Source organism: Chelonoidis abingdonii, chromosome 3 (genome assembly GCF_003597395.2).
Source record: "Chelonoidis abingdonii isolate Lonesome George chromosome 3, CheloAbing_2.0, whole genome shotgun sequence".
Taxonomy (NCBI): domain Eukaryota; kingdom Metazoa; phylum Chordata; order Testudines; family Testudinidae; genus Chelonoidis; species Chelonoidis abingdonii.
Genome location: NC_133771.1, coordinates 214,798,930 through 214,818,154, shown reverse-complemented (window position 1 = coordinate 214,818,154; position 19,225 = coordinate 214,798,930). Strand labels below are relative to the sequence as shown.

Here is a 19,225-nt window from a genome sequence, read left to right as displayed (position 1 = left end):
GTGAACCTCATTCTGGGCCAGTCCAGGGTTGCCAGTTTTGGTGGGAAGCTTCGTCACATGACATAAGGTTTAATTAAAGGTTAATCTTTAATTCCCGAACGCTCCAGGACAACCCTGGAGCATTGTCAACCCTACATGAAGCCCACCTTGGAACCGTCTCTCAATTATATCTGATATCGGCATAAGGCTGTGGCTTTGTGGGTCCTAAAGTGTGGAACTCGCTGTCTGAAACACCTGTGTCTATTCATCTCTTCCCTCCTCTCAGAAAGAAAAAAAAACTCAACTTTTTTATTTTGAAGGTTTTTTTATTGTGACTACTATTGATCCTGTGTTTATTACATTTCCCCAACTACCTGATTTTTCCCTTCTTTTTGTACTGGATGCTAACAGTTGTGTCTGTCCTGAATATTGAGTGTTTCTTTTCATTATGTTTTTCTTGTATTTTAATTAGTTCTCATTAATTTGTATCATGCAGTACCCTCTGTGCCTTGGAGGAAGAATATGGACATTTTATAAATACAATTATATTATTGATTGATTCTCATTTGTTTAAAGGCTCGGATTCCAAAATGAAAGTAAAATAATTACACACATTTTCTTTTAACAGGTCCTGAAGTTTATAGAATATCTTTTGTTTTTCCAAATAATGACAAATATGGTAAGAAAGTCTTGAGAGTTAATGCTTACTCATTCTTATTGACTGCAATTTAAAAACTTGATAAAATATCTCAGAACTAGGGTGACCGGATAGTGTGAAAAATCGGGACACTTTTTTTGGCAAGGGAGGTGGTATAGTTGGTTATATCAGACAAAGCCCCAAATATTGGGACAACTTGTCACCTTCATTAAAACTGAGTTTGTGGTATCAAAAATGTACAGTATACTAACTTCATTGCCATGACAGAGGTCAGTCTCTGAGTCAGATTTTGAAACCAAAATGCTTTCTTTAAAAGGGAAAAGAGAAAATGTTTAAACAACATGTCTTGCTTACTATTAAAACTAAAATCCCTAAAGATTTGTGGAAACTAATATAAGTGAATTTGTTTTCTCAGCATTCCTTCCAGTTATTCCAAACCTTAAGACCTTATTTACCTAAAACACCATTGCTTAGGTTGAGAAAACTGGATGGAACTACTTTCAGGGCAAAAATCTAGCTCTATTGAAGTCAATGGCAAAACTCCAATTGATCTCAGTGGGGCCAGGTTTTGATTCTGAGAGTTTACCATCTAAAACCCCAATCCTGCAATCAGCTTTGCACTGGAAGACTCCTGCACCTGCACGAAGGTCTGTTGAAGTCAGTAGGGTTTGCGCTAAGGCGGCAGTCCATTCACACTGATCTGATCCCAGGATCAGGACCACAATCATCCAGTGGAGTCAATACTACATAATGCAAAGCACATTCTCTGGTAAGGACTAATTCTGCTTCCGTTGACGTCAGTAGTGAAAATCCCATTGACCTCAATGGTGCAAGGTTAGGCTCATAGACTCAGGTGTGACTCCTTTGTTAGTCCATACTGGTCAGGGAGTGGAAGAACATATCTGAGAATTCAATCTGATTTTCCTGCATGGCAGCATAGAACTTTATTATTGTAGGCCACCGGATTGTCCTACATTTGAGTGGCACTGATAACAGAATATAGAGACACAAGAGCAGCCATACTGGGTCAGACCAAAGGTCCATCTAGCTCAGTATCCTGTCTTCCGACAGTGGCCAATGCCAGGTGCTTCAGAGGGAATGAACAGAACAGGTAATCATCAAGTGATCCATACCATGTCACTCATTCGTAACATTTAAGGCCAAAAGGGGCCATTCTGATCATGTAGGCCAGGAGTGGGCAAACTTTTTGGCCTCAGGGCCACATTGGGGAATAGAAATTGTATGGCGGGCCATGAATGCTCACAAAATTGGAGTTGGGGTATGGGAGGGGATGAGGGCTCTGGCTGGGGGTGCAGGCTCTGGGGATGAGGAGTTTGGGGTGCAGGAGGGTGCTTGGCTGGGATCGAGGGTTTTGGAGAGCAGGAGAGGGATCAGGGCTGGGGCATAGGGTTGGGGCATGGGGAGAGGCTCAGGGGTGCAGGCTCCAAGCGGCACTTACGTCAGGCAGCTCCCAGAAGCAGTGGCATGTCCCTTCTCCAGCTCCTACCTAGAGGTACGGCCAGGCAGTTCTGCGTGCCGCCCCATCAGCAGGCACTTCCCCTGTAGCTCCCATTGGAGTGCTTAGGAGCTGGAGCGGGGCCATGCTGCGGCTTCCAGGAGCTGCATGGAGTGGCCCCCGACCCTGCGCTCCAGCCGGAGTGGGGCCGAGGTGCATGGTGCGGCCCCTGACCCAGTGTCCTGGCCAGAGCACTGGTGCACCACGTGAAGCGGCCCCCAGACGGAGCAGGGCCCGCCACGTGGAGCAGCCCCCAACCCAGCGCCTTGGCTGGAGCTAACCTGCATGACATGCATGACCCCCCACATATCCAGTAGGAAACAATCCTGCACAGGGAGTGAAATGGATTAAATAAATAAATAAATAATTGCCATCTCTGTCTTTTGCATCTTTAAATTCTAGAGATTTATTCTAAGATTTAATTTTTTTGATTAAATACTGCCTGATTCAAATGGAAATGACTGTTTGAATTTCAGTATCTTGAAAGTAACAGGGTTTCTCCGACTACTCTTTTGCTTCACTCGTTTTAGATGGTGAGTGTATAAGAACACCTGATGGTGCTCTTGAGAGGCACGGAGATGGAGTTCATACCACCCCTAATGGAATTACTTACACAGGAAACTGGAAAAATGATAAGGTAATTCAAAAGTTCTCTATTTAAAATGTCTGTGGATCTTCCAGTTAGCATTAATGAATATTTTATTGTTTCCCACTGGTTATCTAGTTTTAAAGAATAAACCTTGGATTGTCTTTCGAAATTACTGAGACAAAATGAGTAAATATAGGAAAAGTTGGGTTTTGGTGTTGAGAAAAAAATTGGTGCTACTGAGTGTGTAGCCCCTGTAACTAGACAAAAAACAATGCAATTAGAAGGGAACCTCTCCTGGCAACAGTTAGTTTGCCATGTCATTCTTTTTAGTCTGTTCATGTTTTTTTAAAGATGATTCCGTGAAAAAGCTACATTAAAAGAATTTTAAACAAAGGGAAACTGACGCATTGATTTTGATTGTCCAAGCTAAGAGAAATGCAAGAGAAAACAGAGCATCAACAGCAACAAGTAAACTGTTAAGGCAGTGGTCCCCAGCCTTTTTGTGGCCAGTAGCATATTCATATTTTCAGAAGAGTGTGGCAGGTGCCAACAATTTTTCAAGTCTTATTTTGTATTTGTCCATTAAATAATACAAAAAATCATATTTAATATTACATAATATATGAATCCATAAGATAAAAAGGGTAATTTTACATGTAAAAGTTATTAATTAAATTATTCAGCAATTACTCTTTCACCTTACCATGTGAATTTGCTCTTTTTTATCTACCTGTAAGAAAAATTAAGGCATTTTTACAAAATAAATATCATAAACAGTTTTCATCTTATGTATTTTAAAAAAGTAAAACATTGTTGAACTGCTGGTCCAAATATATTTATTATTCTTACTTTAGCATAGAATGAAGCCTGCAGCCCCGGAGTTCTCTGTCCCCAGCAGGCGCGGGGCTGCAGCTTCTCTCCAGCTTAAGCCGCGGCCCCACACCTGCCGGGGGCCGAGAACACCGGCGCCCGCAGTCTGCAGCCCCGGAGAAGCCAGAGAGAAGCTGCAGCCCCACACCTGCCAGGGACAGAGAATGCCAGTGCCCGCAGCCTCAGAGTACTCTATCCCCAGCAGGCGCAGGGCCCTGGCTTCTCTCCTCTTTAGGGCACTAGGTGGGCCCCGCGCCTGCCGGGGACAGAGAACACCGGCGCCCGCAGCCTACAGCCCCGGAGTTCTCTGTCCCTGGCAGTGGCGGGACCGCGGCTTCTCTCCCCGCTGGGCACTAGGCGGGCCCACATAAATGGCCTGGCAGGCACCATGGCATCCGTGGGCACCGCGTTGGGGGCCACTGTGTTAAAGTTTTGTAGTAGATGCAAGTTTGATGAAGCTGAGGTAGGTATGGCTTATGGGTGTGTATTGTATTGCTTTTGAGGTATGAACTGATGGAGTGCATTGTTGACACCATTGTAGGCACTATGAAGTTAGAAAGAAATGCACGAACCTTTTCCCTTAACTTCTTATTTCTATTCTATTAAGGTTTGGAATGAGAGTTTGAGAGCTGAGGCTCTCCGCTGTATGGACACAAAAGATCCCATGACACTTTTCATAAGAGAAGGGTTTACTGTATAGTTACCTTGGCCAAAACCTTCTGATACCCATCTGAAACCCTTGCACAGCTGAGAGCCTGGGTAATCGCTAAAGAGTATTAGGTACCCTACCTGTTTTTATTTAATAATGGAGTACATTCAAAGAAAATTAGCTGAAGACACTGATATACATCAATATTTTAAGAAGAAGTATTAATCCTCTTCCTCAACTCCTTGTTCAACATAGATGAATGGCATTGGAAGGCTTGAGCATCCTTCAGGGGCAGTTTATGAAGGCGAGTTCAAGGACAACATGTTTCATGGACTAGGAACCTATTCATTTCCAAATGGAGCAAAGTACATTGGAAATTTCAATGAAAACAAGTAAGCTTAACGCCAAAGACACAAGAGTTGTTTAGGCTGCTCCCTCCAAGCATGTGGGTTTTAATACTGCAAAATACTAAATCTCCACACAAAGTTGACCAAATGTGGGAGTCGATTTTTCTTGCCAGTGAAGGATGAGGACATTTTGAATTTTTTCATTTCGTAGGGCATCTCTTAATGAGCATTTGCAAGTTGGGGTGTAAATCTGCATCGCTGCAGCACACTGGATGCTGACTGTCCATATGGATCCTGCTTCTGTGCACTAAAAGTTCCTTAGTGTGCATTGATGTGCAGCAGTTTGAAGCTGTGGTATTAGGAAACTTGTAATGTGCAGGAGCAGGGTCTACATGAACCATTAGTGCAGGGCCCACTGAAGCATTGTAGATGGACACCCCAGCTTGCCACACACTTCCTGCTCGTTTAGACAAACTACTTATACAGACATGGCCATAGATTCATAGTGTTTAAGGTCAGAAGAGATTAATGTGCTAGATTAAAAAGACCTTTAGCACGCAGTATTTTTTCCCTGTCACGGAACTTTTACACACTGTAATTAAGTAACCTCTCAGTTTTCTTTTTAATAAGCTAAACAGATTGAGTTTTTTAATTATCTCGCCATAAGGCATTTTCCGCAACTTAGAAATCATTTTTGTGGTTCTCTTCTGCACCCTCTTCAATTTTTCAACATTCTTTTTAAAATGTGGACAGCAGAACTGGATGCTGTATTCCTGCATCGGTCTCACCAATGCTGTATACAGAGAGTCATCTTACTGTCCTCCTCCTCCTCACCACTCCCTTGTTTACACAGCCAAGGATAGCATTAGTCGTTTGCCAGAGCATCACACTACGAATTGGTGTTGAGTTTTTTCTCTGCTATGATCCTTTTCAAAGTCACTGCTTTACAGGGTCCATTCCCCCAGCCAGTGCTTAATTTGTGCCAGGGTTTACCAGCACCTCTAGGCTTGGCAGTTCAGAGCTCTGGCACTGCTGGGCTTGGCAGTTCAGAGCCATCCAGAATCTCTAGGCTTGGCAGTTCAGAGCCCCAGCAGTGCTGGGCTTGCTGCTTCAGTTATGAATGTAAAAAAAATGCTTGAGCCCTAGCCCCTCTTTCATAACAAATTAAGCCCTGCCCCAGGCTGTAGGTATGGCTGCACAGACGATTCAGGAGGCCTGGGGCAAAGCAATTTTGGAGGCCCCTTCCATAAAAAAATTTGCAATACTATAGAATACTATATTCTTGTGGGTGCCCCTGCGGGGCCCAGGGCAAATTGCCCCACTTTCCCCCCCGTGGGCAGCCCTGTGGCTGCATTCCTTATTCCTAGATGTTTTAGATAGAAGTTTAGATTCCAAAGTGATGAGGAAATGCTGCATCTGGAGGTATTTTTTTTTTATTATTCAGATTAATGGAAAAGCTATAGTGCTGACCTTATAAAACATCAGCTGAGTCTGTTGATGCAGGGTTATGAATGAGGGGTTTTGTATGAGGAAAAAATTGTATGTCCCTGAAACAGAAAGTGGATTTTGATTTCATAATAAGTGAATCTAATCAAAAAATTGACTTTAAAAGTGATGTCAACAGTGTTCATATTCATTCTCCTTAAATGAGTCTCGGCAAATTTGCTCAGGTTTGAAGTTAATACAATTTTTTTTTCAGAGTAGCATCTGAAAAGCAAGCTGCATTGTTTCTATATTGTTAACAAACAATGAGGAATCTTGAATCAGAATACAGTTTTACTGGTGATGCACAGAGAGAACTGAATACACCAGTGCTAGAAATGTGACCAGTGATTATGATATTTTTAAGGCATCAGTCCCTGCTGTCAGAATCCAGTCAGATACCAAATACAAATCTGTATCCTAAACCCAAACCAGTACTTTTTTGAAAAGTAATATCACATTTATTTTAGTGCTTTCCAAGGAAAATCCATTTAAAATTACACTGTCCAGCATATGTATTTGCTGTTTCAGAATTTGTAATTTTAAACTCTATTTTAGGGATTCTGTGTGCACTCTGATATGAAACAGAAGATGTAAGCATTCTGTGAAAACAAACAGTGAGTGCCTACCATTTTGGCAAGGACATTTGGAAATACATCAAGATGGTGACTCCCATGTGTTCTCTCAAAAACCTGTGTGTGTATTAGGCCAACACAATGCCTATGCACCTCCTGTATCCCACTTAAGTGAGATGTAAGTGGTGCATAGGTCTCCTGCTGGCCCTTTGCACAGGGATGAATATCGCCAGTTGTGAATACGTGGTCAATCCAGTATGCTCTTAGCCGCAGGAAGGACTGTGTGGTGTTGCTCTGGGTCCACATGTTAGCGCTGGATGAGTAGAAATTCACAAATTTTTATTAGCAATATGTCTTGCTAGTGAGCTTGTTCAGACATATCAGGGATCACTGTGTGAGCAAAAAAATTTGTGAAGGGGAGTTGGTAACAAAGCTCCTGGGAATATGATCAGCTGATCAGTGGTTGGCTACTCTGCAACAGAAGTTAGCTGGTTATCTCCCACCATCATCTCACCCAACATATTATGAATCTTCCTGGCATTCAAAGAATCTGTTTTCCATGCCACTGTCTTTAGAGTTCTCTGTAATGTTTGAGGCTAGCTTGCAATTCTAAATACACTCTGGTCCCTGACAATCCTTTCTAGGTTATCTTGCTAACTCTCAGGATTCCTGGAGAAAACTGAGATACCACTATTTCTCACTCACTTCTCGAGAGGAACAGGTCCCCCAGGACTGTTTTTAAAGTTTAATTTTCCATTGCCAAGCCGTATTGGAGCATAGACACTGCTTCATTGAGGGAGTATTCAGATATTTTGACCTTGAACAGAGCTTTAAAATATCCACAGAGACATGCTTTTTTGAGGAGTGAGTCCAAAATGGCTGTTCCAGGAGTCTATAAAACACTGCACTTTGTCTTGATGCACCATAACAATGAGAATTGGTAGGGATAGGGAAAGGTTAAGGAAAGATACATTTACAGGATTAAGATCACACGGTAACTTGCTTTATGTACGTGTGCATCTTGTGGGTGCCACTAATAAAAATCAGGGTAAGTTCCATGGAGCTTAGTCCAGCTAACCTCAGCTCACTGCTGGGCAGTGAAGGTGTACCTTCACAGGCCACCCACTAGGCCAGGGTGGGCAAACTTTTTGGCCCGAGGGCCACATTAGGCTTGCGAAACGGTGTGGACGTCTGGATAGGGAAGGCTGTGCCTCCTCAAACAGCCTGCCCCACCCCCCATCTGCCCCCTCCCACTTCCTACCCCAACTGCCCCCCTCAGAAACCCCAACCCTCCAAGCCCCGCTACTCCCTGTCCCCTAACCACCCCCTCCCAGGACTGCCTGCCCCTAACCGCCCCCCAGGACTCCCCCACACACCCCTTTCAGAATGTGGCCCTGCAAACGCGGGCGGATGACTCAAGAGGAGCAGGGGCAGCCACGCAGCCGGAGAGAAGTGTTAGTTTTCCCTTCAAAGTGCTGCTTCTCTCCAGCTGGCTGTGCGGCCGCCTGGTGTTCCTCCTGAGTCTTCCGGCCACACTCCCACCACCCGCACCACCCACCTGCTCCCCTGCCCCACAATGCAGCCTTTCCCCCCCAGGGGGTGTGCTGGTGCCGAGCTGCCCGAGTGCCCAGCCCTGGGGCCTGCTGTTGTTGGTGGGGGGGCACCCGGTGTTCACTCCTGAGCCATGCCGCCGGGTCTGAGCCAGCCACGCCGCTGTGCTGCCGGCACAGTGAGCTGAGACTGCGGGGGGAAAGGAGACAGCAGGGGAAGGGCCGGGGGCTCAGGGGGCAGGCAGGACAGTTCTGTGGGCTGTAGTTGCCCACCCCTCCACTAGGCTATTGGGAAGGGAGGTGTAGCCTGACAGGTCCACTTCTTTTGCCCTATATATTGTCCCTGTTGAAGTCTTTGCGGCTCCTAGGTCAGAGCTTTTATAGCTTATAGTCATGGAGTTTCAGGCTCGAAGGGACCATCCAATCATCTAGACTGACCTCCTTTATATCACAGGCCACATACCACCCTCTGCCCACAGACTAAACCCAAGAAATGAAATAGACCAAAGCACTCCAGCCCACAGGCAGAGAATAGGAGAGACCCAGGTGCCCCAATGCCCAGGGCCCAGGGCCAATGGCAGGAAGTTAGTTAAATGAGATCTATCCAGATAATCCAGCAAGTGACCCAAATGTGCTGTTGAAGGCAAAAACACCGCAAGGTCACCGTCAGTCTGACCTGGGGGAATATTCCTTTCCAACCCCACATGGTGATCAGTCAGATCCTGAGCATGTGAGCAAGAACCAGCCAGCCCAGCACCTGAGAGAGAGAGAGAGAATGCTTGTTGGTGCCACCTCAGTGCCCTGGCACACCCCAGCCAATGCATCATTTCCAGCTTTGGCCATCCCACATGCTTAAGATGAAGGAGACCAAAAAAAAATATTCTAGATTATATCGGGAGGAAAAGATCCCTTCCTGGCGGCTGAAGCATGAGTTTTAGGAACATCAGACAAACTGGAAGGGGCTCCTGAGACTATTGAGGAGATAATTACCACATGGGAAAAAGTTAGGGAAACTGCTTGCTTTGTAAGGCAGGGCCGGAGGGGGAGCACTGGATTCCGGTGCCCAAACTCCTGCTGGTCTGTTGATGTACCTAGGTTTTTCTAGAGCTCTCATCGTTGATCGCAATCTCCATTAACAGATTGGTTTTATACTGTTACAGGCTGGAAGGTGAAGGAGAATTTATAGATACACAAGGCCTGGAATGGAGTGGCACATTTCATTACACAGCAGCACCAGGACTGAAGCTTAAGCTGGAAATGTAGCTATTTTGCACTAAAGGTAACATGTATTAAATACTGTTCTTATGCCACATTTTGACTTAATAGTTGTAAGCAAGGTTTACAATAGCAACTGATGTCTTAACATATTTATTAGAAATAATTTCCTAGGCTACATACTGTAAATAAAATTAACCAAACTAAACATTCCATTGTTTTTCTTTTCATTATGAAGTTCCATTTGAAGGATGTCTAACAAATTATATGAAACAATGGGGTGAATTTAAAACCAGAGCAGTTAATGACTAATTAGTCTTTAAAATAATTTAGTTATTAAATCTAAGGGAGCCTGTGTCAGGAATTTCAGCAAGTGTTGAGTTTCAAAAGAAAACAGGACTCTGAAGATGCCAGTCATCTATGAGAGACGCCCCTTTTATGCTTAATTTGTGCAGATTTCAGAAAAAAACAGCAACTCCCACACATGGCAGCACTCACAACCATGCACAAACACAGCATGACTGCACTTGCACAAAGTGCCACTAGTGGCACCACTGTGGTGCCAGCACATGCAAGTGTAGCACTTCAGTTAGTCCTCCTGGAACAATCCCATAATGCTCCTGGCCACACTTCAGTAACAGCTCTGACATGTGCTGCTTGCTCCCTGAGGCTGCTGGAAGTGTGTGTGTGGATTTCTGGGGCCAGGTGCCCCCATGTCCTAGTTTTGTGGGGATTGGGGCAGATGAGGGCTCATCTACCTGCTGCTCATCAGTACTACTGGCAATGGCTTCTGCTGTCTCTGACAGCTGGAAGATGCTCCCCCTGGGAAGTCTATGCAGTGCTAGAGCTCCAGGCTACTCCTGGAAGCATTCATTCTTCCCCTGCTGGGCTATGCACCAGCTGCACATGCGCCCACCAGCAGCAAGTCTGTGTCCTAAATTCTTGATTTAAGAAAGGCATCGTCTTTTTGCAGGCCTGCTAACAACTTAGGAGTCAGCCTTTCCCTGTCCTTGAGGCTGTTTATTTGGGACTCTTTTTCACTAAGTCACTTACTTTGCTCCACGGTGTTTGTACCGAAGTGGAATGCACAGTTCTGAATTTCAGTTACCTCTGCCTGAAGGGTGTCTCTGGACCGGACTTCGTCCTGTAGCTGCAAGAGCAAGTTCTTCTTTTCGTCATTGTTCATCGCTCCTATCCTGGGCACTGTTGCTTCTACTCTGGCTGCTCCCATGGAGTGACTCACTGGAATAACAGAAATCCTTTCCTGATCCCTTCAGGTTTGAGACGAGTTGTACCCCTGCCTCCAAGTGTTCTGAACTTCTGTAGGGTCTCTCAAGTGAGTGCTGCAGAGCTGTAATGGGGCAGAGGTGGAGCACTGCTAATCCCATCCCGCTTCACTTTTTTCTGTTGGAAATTTATCACAGTCTAAGGAGAAACAGAAAAATGGTTGCTCCCTTGTGCTGCCACTCACCCTGCTGATGCTGTCCTCTGTCTTCATGTCTACACTGCAATTAAAAACCCACAGCTGACCCATGCCAGCTGATGGCAGCTCATGAAGTTCAGGTGAAGGGGCAGTGTAGATAGCTGGGGTCAGGCTGGAGCTCGGGCTCTGGGATCCCACTAGGGCCACACCTGTCTTTGCGTGCATGAACAAGGGAGGAGAAGGTGCAAGGAGCCTCTCCTGACCTCTGCACCCCCAGGAACAACAGGAGCGCAGGCATGGCACAGAGTCAGTGCTACTGTGGGGTAGTGAGGAGGCTACCCCACAATGTCCAGCCATCCTGGAATGGAGGGGATGCTGCACCCTTTAAGCCTGGTGGAGTTTTGAAGCCCAAGACAGAAACAAGGCTGTTGCTTCAGGCCCCAGGTTAACACACTTTCCAGTGCTACAAAGAGTCCTTCTGCAAAAACTTACGATTCTAATGTAAAAAAGAAAAAAAAATCAGCATCGTCTTCTGCCAAACACACAGTCCTGAGTTACCCCCAGGGATGTGACCTGGAGCTTACATAATTAGAAGGCATTTGTTATGCCTGCATTTAAAATGAGTGATTAGCATGTGACAGTCCCATTCTGGGAAACATCAGGCTACCAGAGCGTTCATCTCTCTTTTTTATACAGTCCCAACTCAGACAAGCACCACCACTGAAGGAGCTTTTACCTAGCCTTGGGTAAGTTTAAAATGTCCTGAGTTTCAGGTCTAGAATTGTTTTAATAATGGCATTTTTCATGCTAGTGGGAAAAGCTAGTGGCTTGTGTTTATTAGGTGTCTGATTTGCAGCACATAAGCAGGTAGTTAAGATATTTTCTAAGAGCTAAAATCATTAATCAATTGTTTGATACACTGCAATTATTTCTGGCTAATTTATTTTCTTGCCTGTGCAGTTTCCCAGATTGCCAAACAAACTTTTAAGGATCTGTTTGTATCTAAACTGTCAGTGTAAGGGTAGAGATCTAATAGCCCATACTGTTTAGTGGCAAAATCGAGATCTGAACTGGAAGGCATGCTCATTTGAAATACATGTATATAGATAAAATTAGAATTAGTCAGACTCTAGGGATAATATGAAACAGGAAATCATTTGTTTTTTTACTCTCCTAGGAAATATATGCTCTTTATAGACATGGGATGACTAATAGAACAATCAGTTGTGAAATGGGAACTATGCAGATAAGATTGCGGATAGATTCTGACACAATATATTTGGGAACTAGATTTGTTAAATGAGGCAACACACTGAAGATCTCCTGGGGAGCAAAGGGGGAAAAATGATTACCAACAAAAAATGGATAACTAGCTTTCCTTTGTATTTAGTACAGGGAATTTGTGATTTCAGAAACTGAGTGTGATCATAAGCCAAACAAATAGTAGCCATGCAGTCAGCATATTGTCTAGCTTGCGTTGAAACACTAACATATTGATGCTCATGCTTTGTTGTCTTTTTTTTTTTTTTTAAATAACTGATCATTTCCGCAGTCTGTGCCATCCTGAACCCCATGCTGCATATTGGTAGAAAGGCAAGCAGACCATTGCTGCAGAAGCTGTAGTTCATAAAAGGGAGTGGGGGGTTATGCACCCTCTTCCCAGCTCCAGATCCATACAGAGAGGGAGTATTTCATGTGTAGATCTCCTCTTTTCAGTGTTGTCTCTGCAGCAGCACTTTCTCCCTCCATCGACAGTCCAGAGATCCACAAGAGCATAGGGCGAATTGGGATCATAGAGGGAAGGATGGAATTTTCCTGTCTCAATGCCACACATTCGATCTGCTGGGAAGTCAATGCAGACTCCTGCTGCACTAACTTTTATACAATGACTTCTCTGTTGTGGGGAGAAGGGGAAGCTCCAGGGGCAGTCTCTAGTAGAGGAGGCCAGGGCAGTGCAGCTCCACTGGAAGTAGGAGGAGTGGGAGGCCAAGGATGCCAGAGCTGGGGCAGGACAAACACTGCAATGGATGGTTTTGGTTCCTGGGATCTCTGCTGATTTGGGGGATGTGTTGATTTGAGGGGCAGAACCCTGTTCTTTCCCCAGGGAGGAGGGAAAATGCAACTCCTTGGCCCCATGGAATGATGTGGCAAAACTCAGTGAGAGGAACCTAATTTTAGCTCCCTCTCTGGGGCCTTCCTGTGGGTGTCTGCAGGAGGAGGTGAGTGTCCCTCAGGGACAGGTGCAGCCAAAGAGCTGCAAAGCATCAGGCAGAAAAAGGCTTCCTAGCCCAATTTCTTGCTCTCACTAAACTGTCCCTTTGCTGCATCAGGTTTGCCATGGTCAGTCCCTGCGTTACCCTGGGCTGGGGTGTTCTGGACAGGCCCCATTACTGGGCAATCTGAGCAGCCCCTGGCGAGTGTGGCAAAACAGAAACAAGCTAAGTCTCTGCCTTCCTTGTCAGTTTGTAGTAGACACAGCTTGATCAGCAGATTGTGTGAACGAGCGAAAGCACGAGTGTGTCTGGGGGGGAACTAAGCTGGGTGCAGAGATGAGCTCTGCATTTTGTTGTGAAACTGGCCCATTCCATGGTCGTCGTCATCTCTTCTGGTAGCAAGTCCCATGGTCCAGCTGCTGCTCCTGGGAGTGTTCAGCAGTCCCCTCCTATTGACGGCAGTTGCATTGTTCCAGTAGAATGCTGCTGAGGTGAGAGGCCACAGTCTTGCCGGGAGAGGTTCTCTCAGGCAGTCGGGGCCAAGGGCCAATTCCATGGAGAGCTTTGGTTATGGACGAAGAAGTTGCACTGTGAGCACTATATACCAGGGACCCGGTATTACTGCGCTGGGATGTTCCTGCTGGCCTGTGTTGCTAGGCAGATGGGCTGCTGCGTTTTGCACCAGTTAGAGCTTTTCTTAGCTCTGATCGATGCGTTACAATAATCCAACCTGGAGGCTGGAACTCTGCAAATCACTGTCTGCAGGTCAGCATCTTGTAGAATAAGGTGTAGTCGTCTGGCCGGTTGGAGATGGAATCGGGTGTTTTGTGTCTCCAGGGCAGAGTAGTCTCCCAGTCAGGAGGCTCTGGCTGGAGTTGTTCCTTCAGTCAGTGGTCCTGCTGCCAGAAACAGCTGGCCGCATGCACGGGAAGCCAGATCCCCAACTGACGTCTCCCTTTGCTTGTATCCCATGGTCTGGGGAGATCTCTCGGGTCTCAATGTGCCTTTGCTCCTTTGTAAAGTATCTGTTGGCCTATGCGTGGTCACCCCAAGTTCTCCCAGGGATATTTCCCGATGCTCTGTTTGCCATTGCATATGGCAGTGGCTCTCAACCTTTCCAGACTACTGTACCCCTTTCAGGTCTGATTTGTCTTGCATATCCCCAAACTCCACCTCACTCAGGGGCACCAGAAGGGGGGGCCCTGTGCCCCTCCCACACACTTTTAGGAAGAATCTGTCGCCCCGACCTCACTTAAAGTACTTGCTTACAAAATCAGAGAAAAATACAAATGTCACAACACACTATTACTGAAAAATTGCTGATTTTCTCATTTTACCATATAATTATAAAATAAATCAACTGAAATATCAAGCTTGTCCTTACGTTCCAGTGTATAGTATATAGGGCAGTGTAAATAAGTCATTGGCTGTATGAAATTTTAGTTTGTACTGACTTCCCTAGTGTTTTTTATGTAGCCTGCTTTAAAACTAGGCAAATATCTGGATGAGTTTATGTACCCCCCTGGAAGACCCCTGCATACCCCCAGGTATATGCGTACCCCTGGTTGAGAACTACTGGCATATGGCACATGGCCTAAATCCTGTGCCAACTATCCCCAGCACTCTGAATTCTGCACCAGTGCTGGATGGGGATCTGTTCTGTGGCTGCACAGGAGGCACAGGAAACAGTCACCAAATGAGATTAACCTGAATCCAATAGATCAGTGCTTTTAATATTTAACTTCATTAGGGGCAGAATCCCTCCAAGTCCACAGGCCCTCACTGCAGTATTCAGAGTCAGTGTGTCATACTGACTGCTGGGAGGGACTCCCATCTCCTCACCTACAGGCTGCTGGGAAGAAGAGACATGCTGGGTGACCCATATCTACCTGTCCTCCTTTCTTCTCTAAAGGAAATGACACAGACCAGCTCTCTTTTTTGGGGGGTGGGTGGGTCAGAAAGACTGTGGAGGCAGTCCTCAATAGCTTCAGCTTCCTAGTCTACAGGGGCCAATGAGGTAGTCAGACCCAATCTAGTTGTTTCATCACACAGGGAGAAAACTCATACTCGCTAGCTCTGAAAGGAGCCTTTCTGAAGTCTTTGCTACCTATGGAAATTGACCAGCATAGCTTTTCCAGAGGAACCGTTCCACTAGACTTTGCTACTAGACTAGGCGATGTCTAAACTACAGTTTATATTGGCATAATTTATGTCGCTCAGGGGTGTGAATAAACCATTCCCCGAGTGACATAAGTTACACTGACATAAGCGCCAATGTGGACAGTGCTATGTTGGCAGGAGAGCTTCTCCTGCTGACACAGCTACTGCCTCTCGTGGAGGTGGTTTTATTACGCTCTCCTGCCGGTATAGAGCATCTTCACCAGACACGCTGCAGAGCTGTATGTGTAGACAAACCCCCTGTTGAGACGAGAGCATCACTGTGGGGGAGTTATTCCAGAACAGGTAAATTATACCACAATAGCTATAATGGAATATTAGACTGGAATAGCTTTGTCGGTCAATTTCCCTGTGTAGACAAGGACTAAGAAAGGCTGAAGTGTAACGAGTTTCCCCAAAAGTGAACGCTTGGCTGGATAAAGGAAGGGACAAGAGTGTATAAAAATAGGGAATGGAGATTTATTTTCCATTCCTTAAAAAGCAGAATAAAAAACCCGCAATGTTTTGTACCTCATACCATTGCCACCCACAGATCTATCTCAGGGTATGTCTACACTGGCAAGTTTCTGTGCCACAAGTGATACCACATTTATTAAAATGCTGGAATTAAACCTCCATTGCATGTCTGCACTGTGCTCCTTGTGATGCTGGCACTCAGCCACATTAGCAGCTCTTGCTGCTGTCTTGTGAGTTCATACAGTGGCAGGAAGCAACCAATTCTGAGGCGAGTGAAACCCCAACATTAGCCCCCGCCTCCCTCCCTCCATTCCTCCCTCCCTCTCTCTCTCACACACACCCCACCCACTCTGTGTTCAATAGCACAAGCATTCCAAGTTAAAGGTTTGCTGTTTGTCCCGGAGCAGATCAGCACAGCACGCAAAGGCTGTCAGAAACGGTGCTTTGAAGGGGGGGTGGGGGGCACATGTCTCCAGGGAAGGGGTTCAAAACAATGAACAGAGCGGTCACTTGAAGCATTATGGGACAGCCCCGGAGGCCAGTTATAGTGCAGAAAGCAATCAAGTGTCTACGCTGGCTATAGAGCGCTGGAGCTGCTGCACAAATAGCCTTACAACTCTCATTGAGGTGGGGGTTTTGCAGTGCTGCCACTGAGGAGTTTCTGCACACAGGATGGCTTGGCAGTGTGTACACGTCTGCAGTGTGAGCGCAAAAAGTGCTTTGCCGTGCAGAAACGTGCCCATGTAGACAAGCCCTCAATGTCAAGCTTCCAGAAGCAGTGACCTGCATTATTCAAGCTCAGTAAAACCCATTTATGAGGCAATGTTGCTGTGATGGAGTAGGAGTGGTCTGTGTGGGGAATGGGAGAGCAGGGGAGGACTTTAGGGGATGGACTATACCGGAGCCTATAACCTGTAACCTGAGCTAGGTAAGGGAGGGGAAAGGTCAACACCTTTGCCCGGCAAGGAAGACAAAGGAAGGGGCTGCCAGGAGGGAAGTACTTTTCAGTTTGGGTTTGGGGCTGTGTGGGCGGAATTCCGGGTATCCTAAGCTGGGATCCAAGCACCCTGAAAGCCCAAAAGGACTCGACTGAGGGGTCCTGACTGTGCCTGTAAGCTCTGCTGTAACCTGTGTTCCTGTTGTCCAATAAACCTTCTGTTTTACTGGCTGGCTAAGAGTCACTGTGAGTCCCAGGAAGAGGGGTGCAGGCCCTGATTCCCCCACACTCCGTGACAGTTGCAAACTCTTGCAATTTTACCAGATGCTCTCTGATGTTTTAGTCTGATGATTTCATGAGAAATTCAGCTTTCATTGAAAAAAACAACAGTTGCTGCTAGCCTCATGGTTGCAGAACAAAGCTTGAAAACATGACACAAGAGCCCCCCTGAGGCTCAAAACACAGACTGCGAAGAGAAAGAACCTTCCATTTATAGTTTTCAGTCTCATGATTTCTGAATGCTTGAGGTTGGCGATGGTCACGCTCAAACTGGACAGCTGCATTGCCAGCTCTGTGGGGCTATCCCTGAAGATCCCGCTGAAATTTTAGCAAAAGCAGAATGTGGCCGCCCAGCTATTGTCTGCTCCTATGATCCTTATACCTGGTGAGTCACCCTGATGTGGGTATTCTCATGTAAGAGCTACTCACCATAAGGCAAACTGGGCAGAACAGAGTCTTCATATAGTGCTTCTGGTGCTAAGTCCGCCTGTCCTCCAAAGCAGACACTGCTTTTCAGTTTATTCCCAGATGTCATTCAGGGTGTTGGAGGTAATGTAAAAAAGCACGAATTGTTTGGGTTCTGGATACCGTGCCTTCAAGACCACCTCTCTCCTTGGAGGTAACAGCTTCACTTTTAAAATGATACAGCACTCGTAGCAGAGGATTGTCCCTGGAGAATTGTCTCCAACAGAGCCAGAACATGCCAAGCCTGTCTAGCTGCTCCCCCAGGCGTCTGTGGAAGGAGCAGGTTGGGCAGGGTAGGGTGAAGAGGAGTCTGAGCTTTGGTGGGTGATGAGCAGGCTACAGTTGAGTAAATGCGTATAGTTAGTATGTTCGCCAAGAGCAAGGGTATGGAATGCCTGGCCGGCCGCTGGTGTCACACTGGAATTGCACAGTGTGAACTTTCATTTTTTTAAAAATGCTTCTAGCATTAATAGGTGCAAAAACAAAACAAAAAACCTTCTCTGCGAGCTGGAAAATGAGGTGACCTTGGAAATCGTGACTGCCGAGGCGAGTCCTACCAGCAGTACAGCGAAGCATCCTCCTGGATGGAATGCTAGAGTTGCACCTACATTCCTTTGATGTACGCATGCACTACCAATGGGAAACAGGATCTGAAACAGCAGCCTACACATGAAGGATCCCATTTCCTGTGACTGCTCCCCTGAGCCACCCAGTTCCTTTTTTTCAAAGCCTTTTCCGTACTGTAGGAAGGAGGTAGAAGATATTCAGCCAGATCAAATGCATTGGCTTGGAAAAAGCAATATATACACGTACTGCTGCAACACAAATTATAAAGGGAAAAGAGCTCCTAATACTAAGAAAACACAAAGAACCAGAAGATGAGGGTCAAACCCTGCTGTTCTGAATCAGTCTTAATTCAGAGAAGAGGGGAGTCTTGCCTGAATTAGTACTGAATAAGGAGTGATGGATTTTGCCCTGTGTATTCAACAGTTCAGGAGAAATAGGGCCAGAGAGACAATGTTCTGTGTTCACCGAGTCCAGAAGTAATCCTTGAAGGCTGGAAAGCATCCAACATAATGCAATTATTTCATGAAGAACCTAGGGACGCATCAGGAAATTACAAACTGCAGTTACAGGTCAAATGAAAGACAGCCACACTGCTAGGATGGGGAAGATTCTCCGGCCCTACTTAGACATTGTTAACTTATTTTGCAGGGGCCCTGAAGGAGGCAGGTGGGGTGGTGCAGAAGGCTGGCTAGGTTCCAGGCAGGGCCTTTTCTCTGACTGCTTGCTGCAATCCCGCTCCTGCCTCTGCTCCACAGAGCGCAGCAACTGCTATGGCCAATGCCAGCGGCCCTTCTGCAGCTGTGCAAGGCCTGTCTTATACAGGAGGCCAGACTGGATGATCACAATGGTTCCTTCTGGCCTTGGGATCTATGACTAAGTTTCTTGCTCCATGCTCCACCCCAGTGCAGCCATCCAGGAGTTGGACAGAATTTTCTCCACAAAGAAAAACTGTTGTTAAAATAAAGTTAAAGTTGCTTACGGACAACATGCATGCATCCAAGCAGTACAAGCAAGGAACTGTCCAGAGGTATGACATACCTCAGCCCTATGCATCACATTCACACTCTTATTGAGAAAAGCAGCAGAGAATCCTGTGGCACCTTATAGACTAACAGACGTTTTGGAGCATGAGCTTTCGTGGGTGAATACCCACTTCGTCAGATGCATGTAGTGGAAGTTTCCAGAGGCAAGTATATATATGCTAGCAAGCAAGCTAGAGATAATGAGGTTAGTTCAAACAGGGAGGATGAGGCCCTGTTCTAGCAGCTGAGGTGTGA

At 46.0% G+C, this 19,225-nt stretch overlaps 1 protein-coding gene across 1 annotated transcript; it reads left to right on the top strand.

Moving 5' to 3' along the window:
- The first annotated feature begins 606 nt into the window (after positions 1-606).
- Positions 607-9,598, top strand: MORN2 (MORN repeat containing 2). The gene is made up of 5 exons (XM_032790812.2): positions 607-658; positions 1,348-1,406; positions 2,684-2,790; positions 4,517-4,653; positions 9,376-9,598. Exons 2-5 carry the CDS (start codon positions 1,388-1,390, stop codon positions 9,476-9,478), a joined length of 366 nt encoding a protein of 121 aa, XP_032646703.1. The 5' UTR covers positions 607-658; positions 1,348-1,387; the 3' UTR covers positions 9,479-9,598.
- Positions 9,599-19,225: the final 9,627 nt, after the last annotated feature.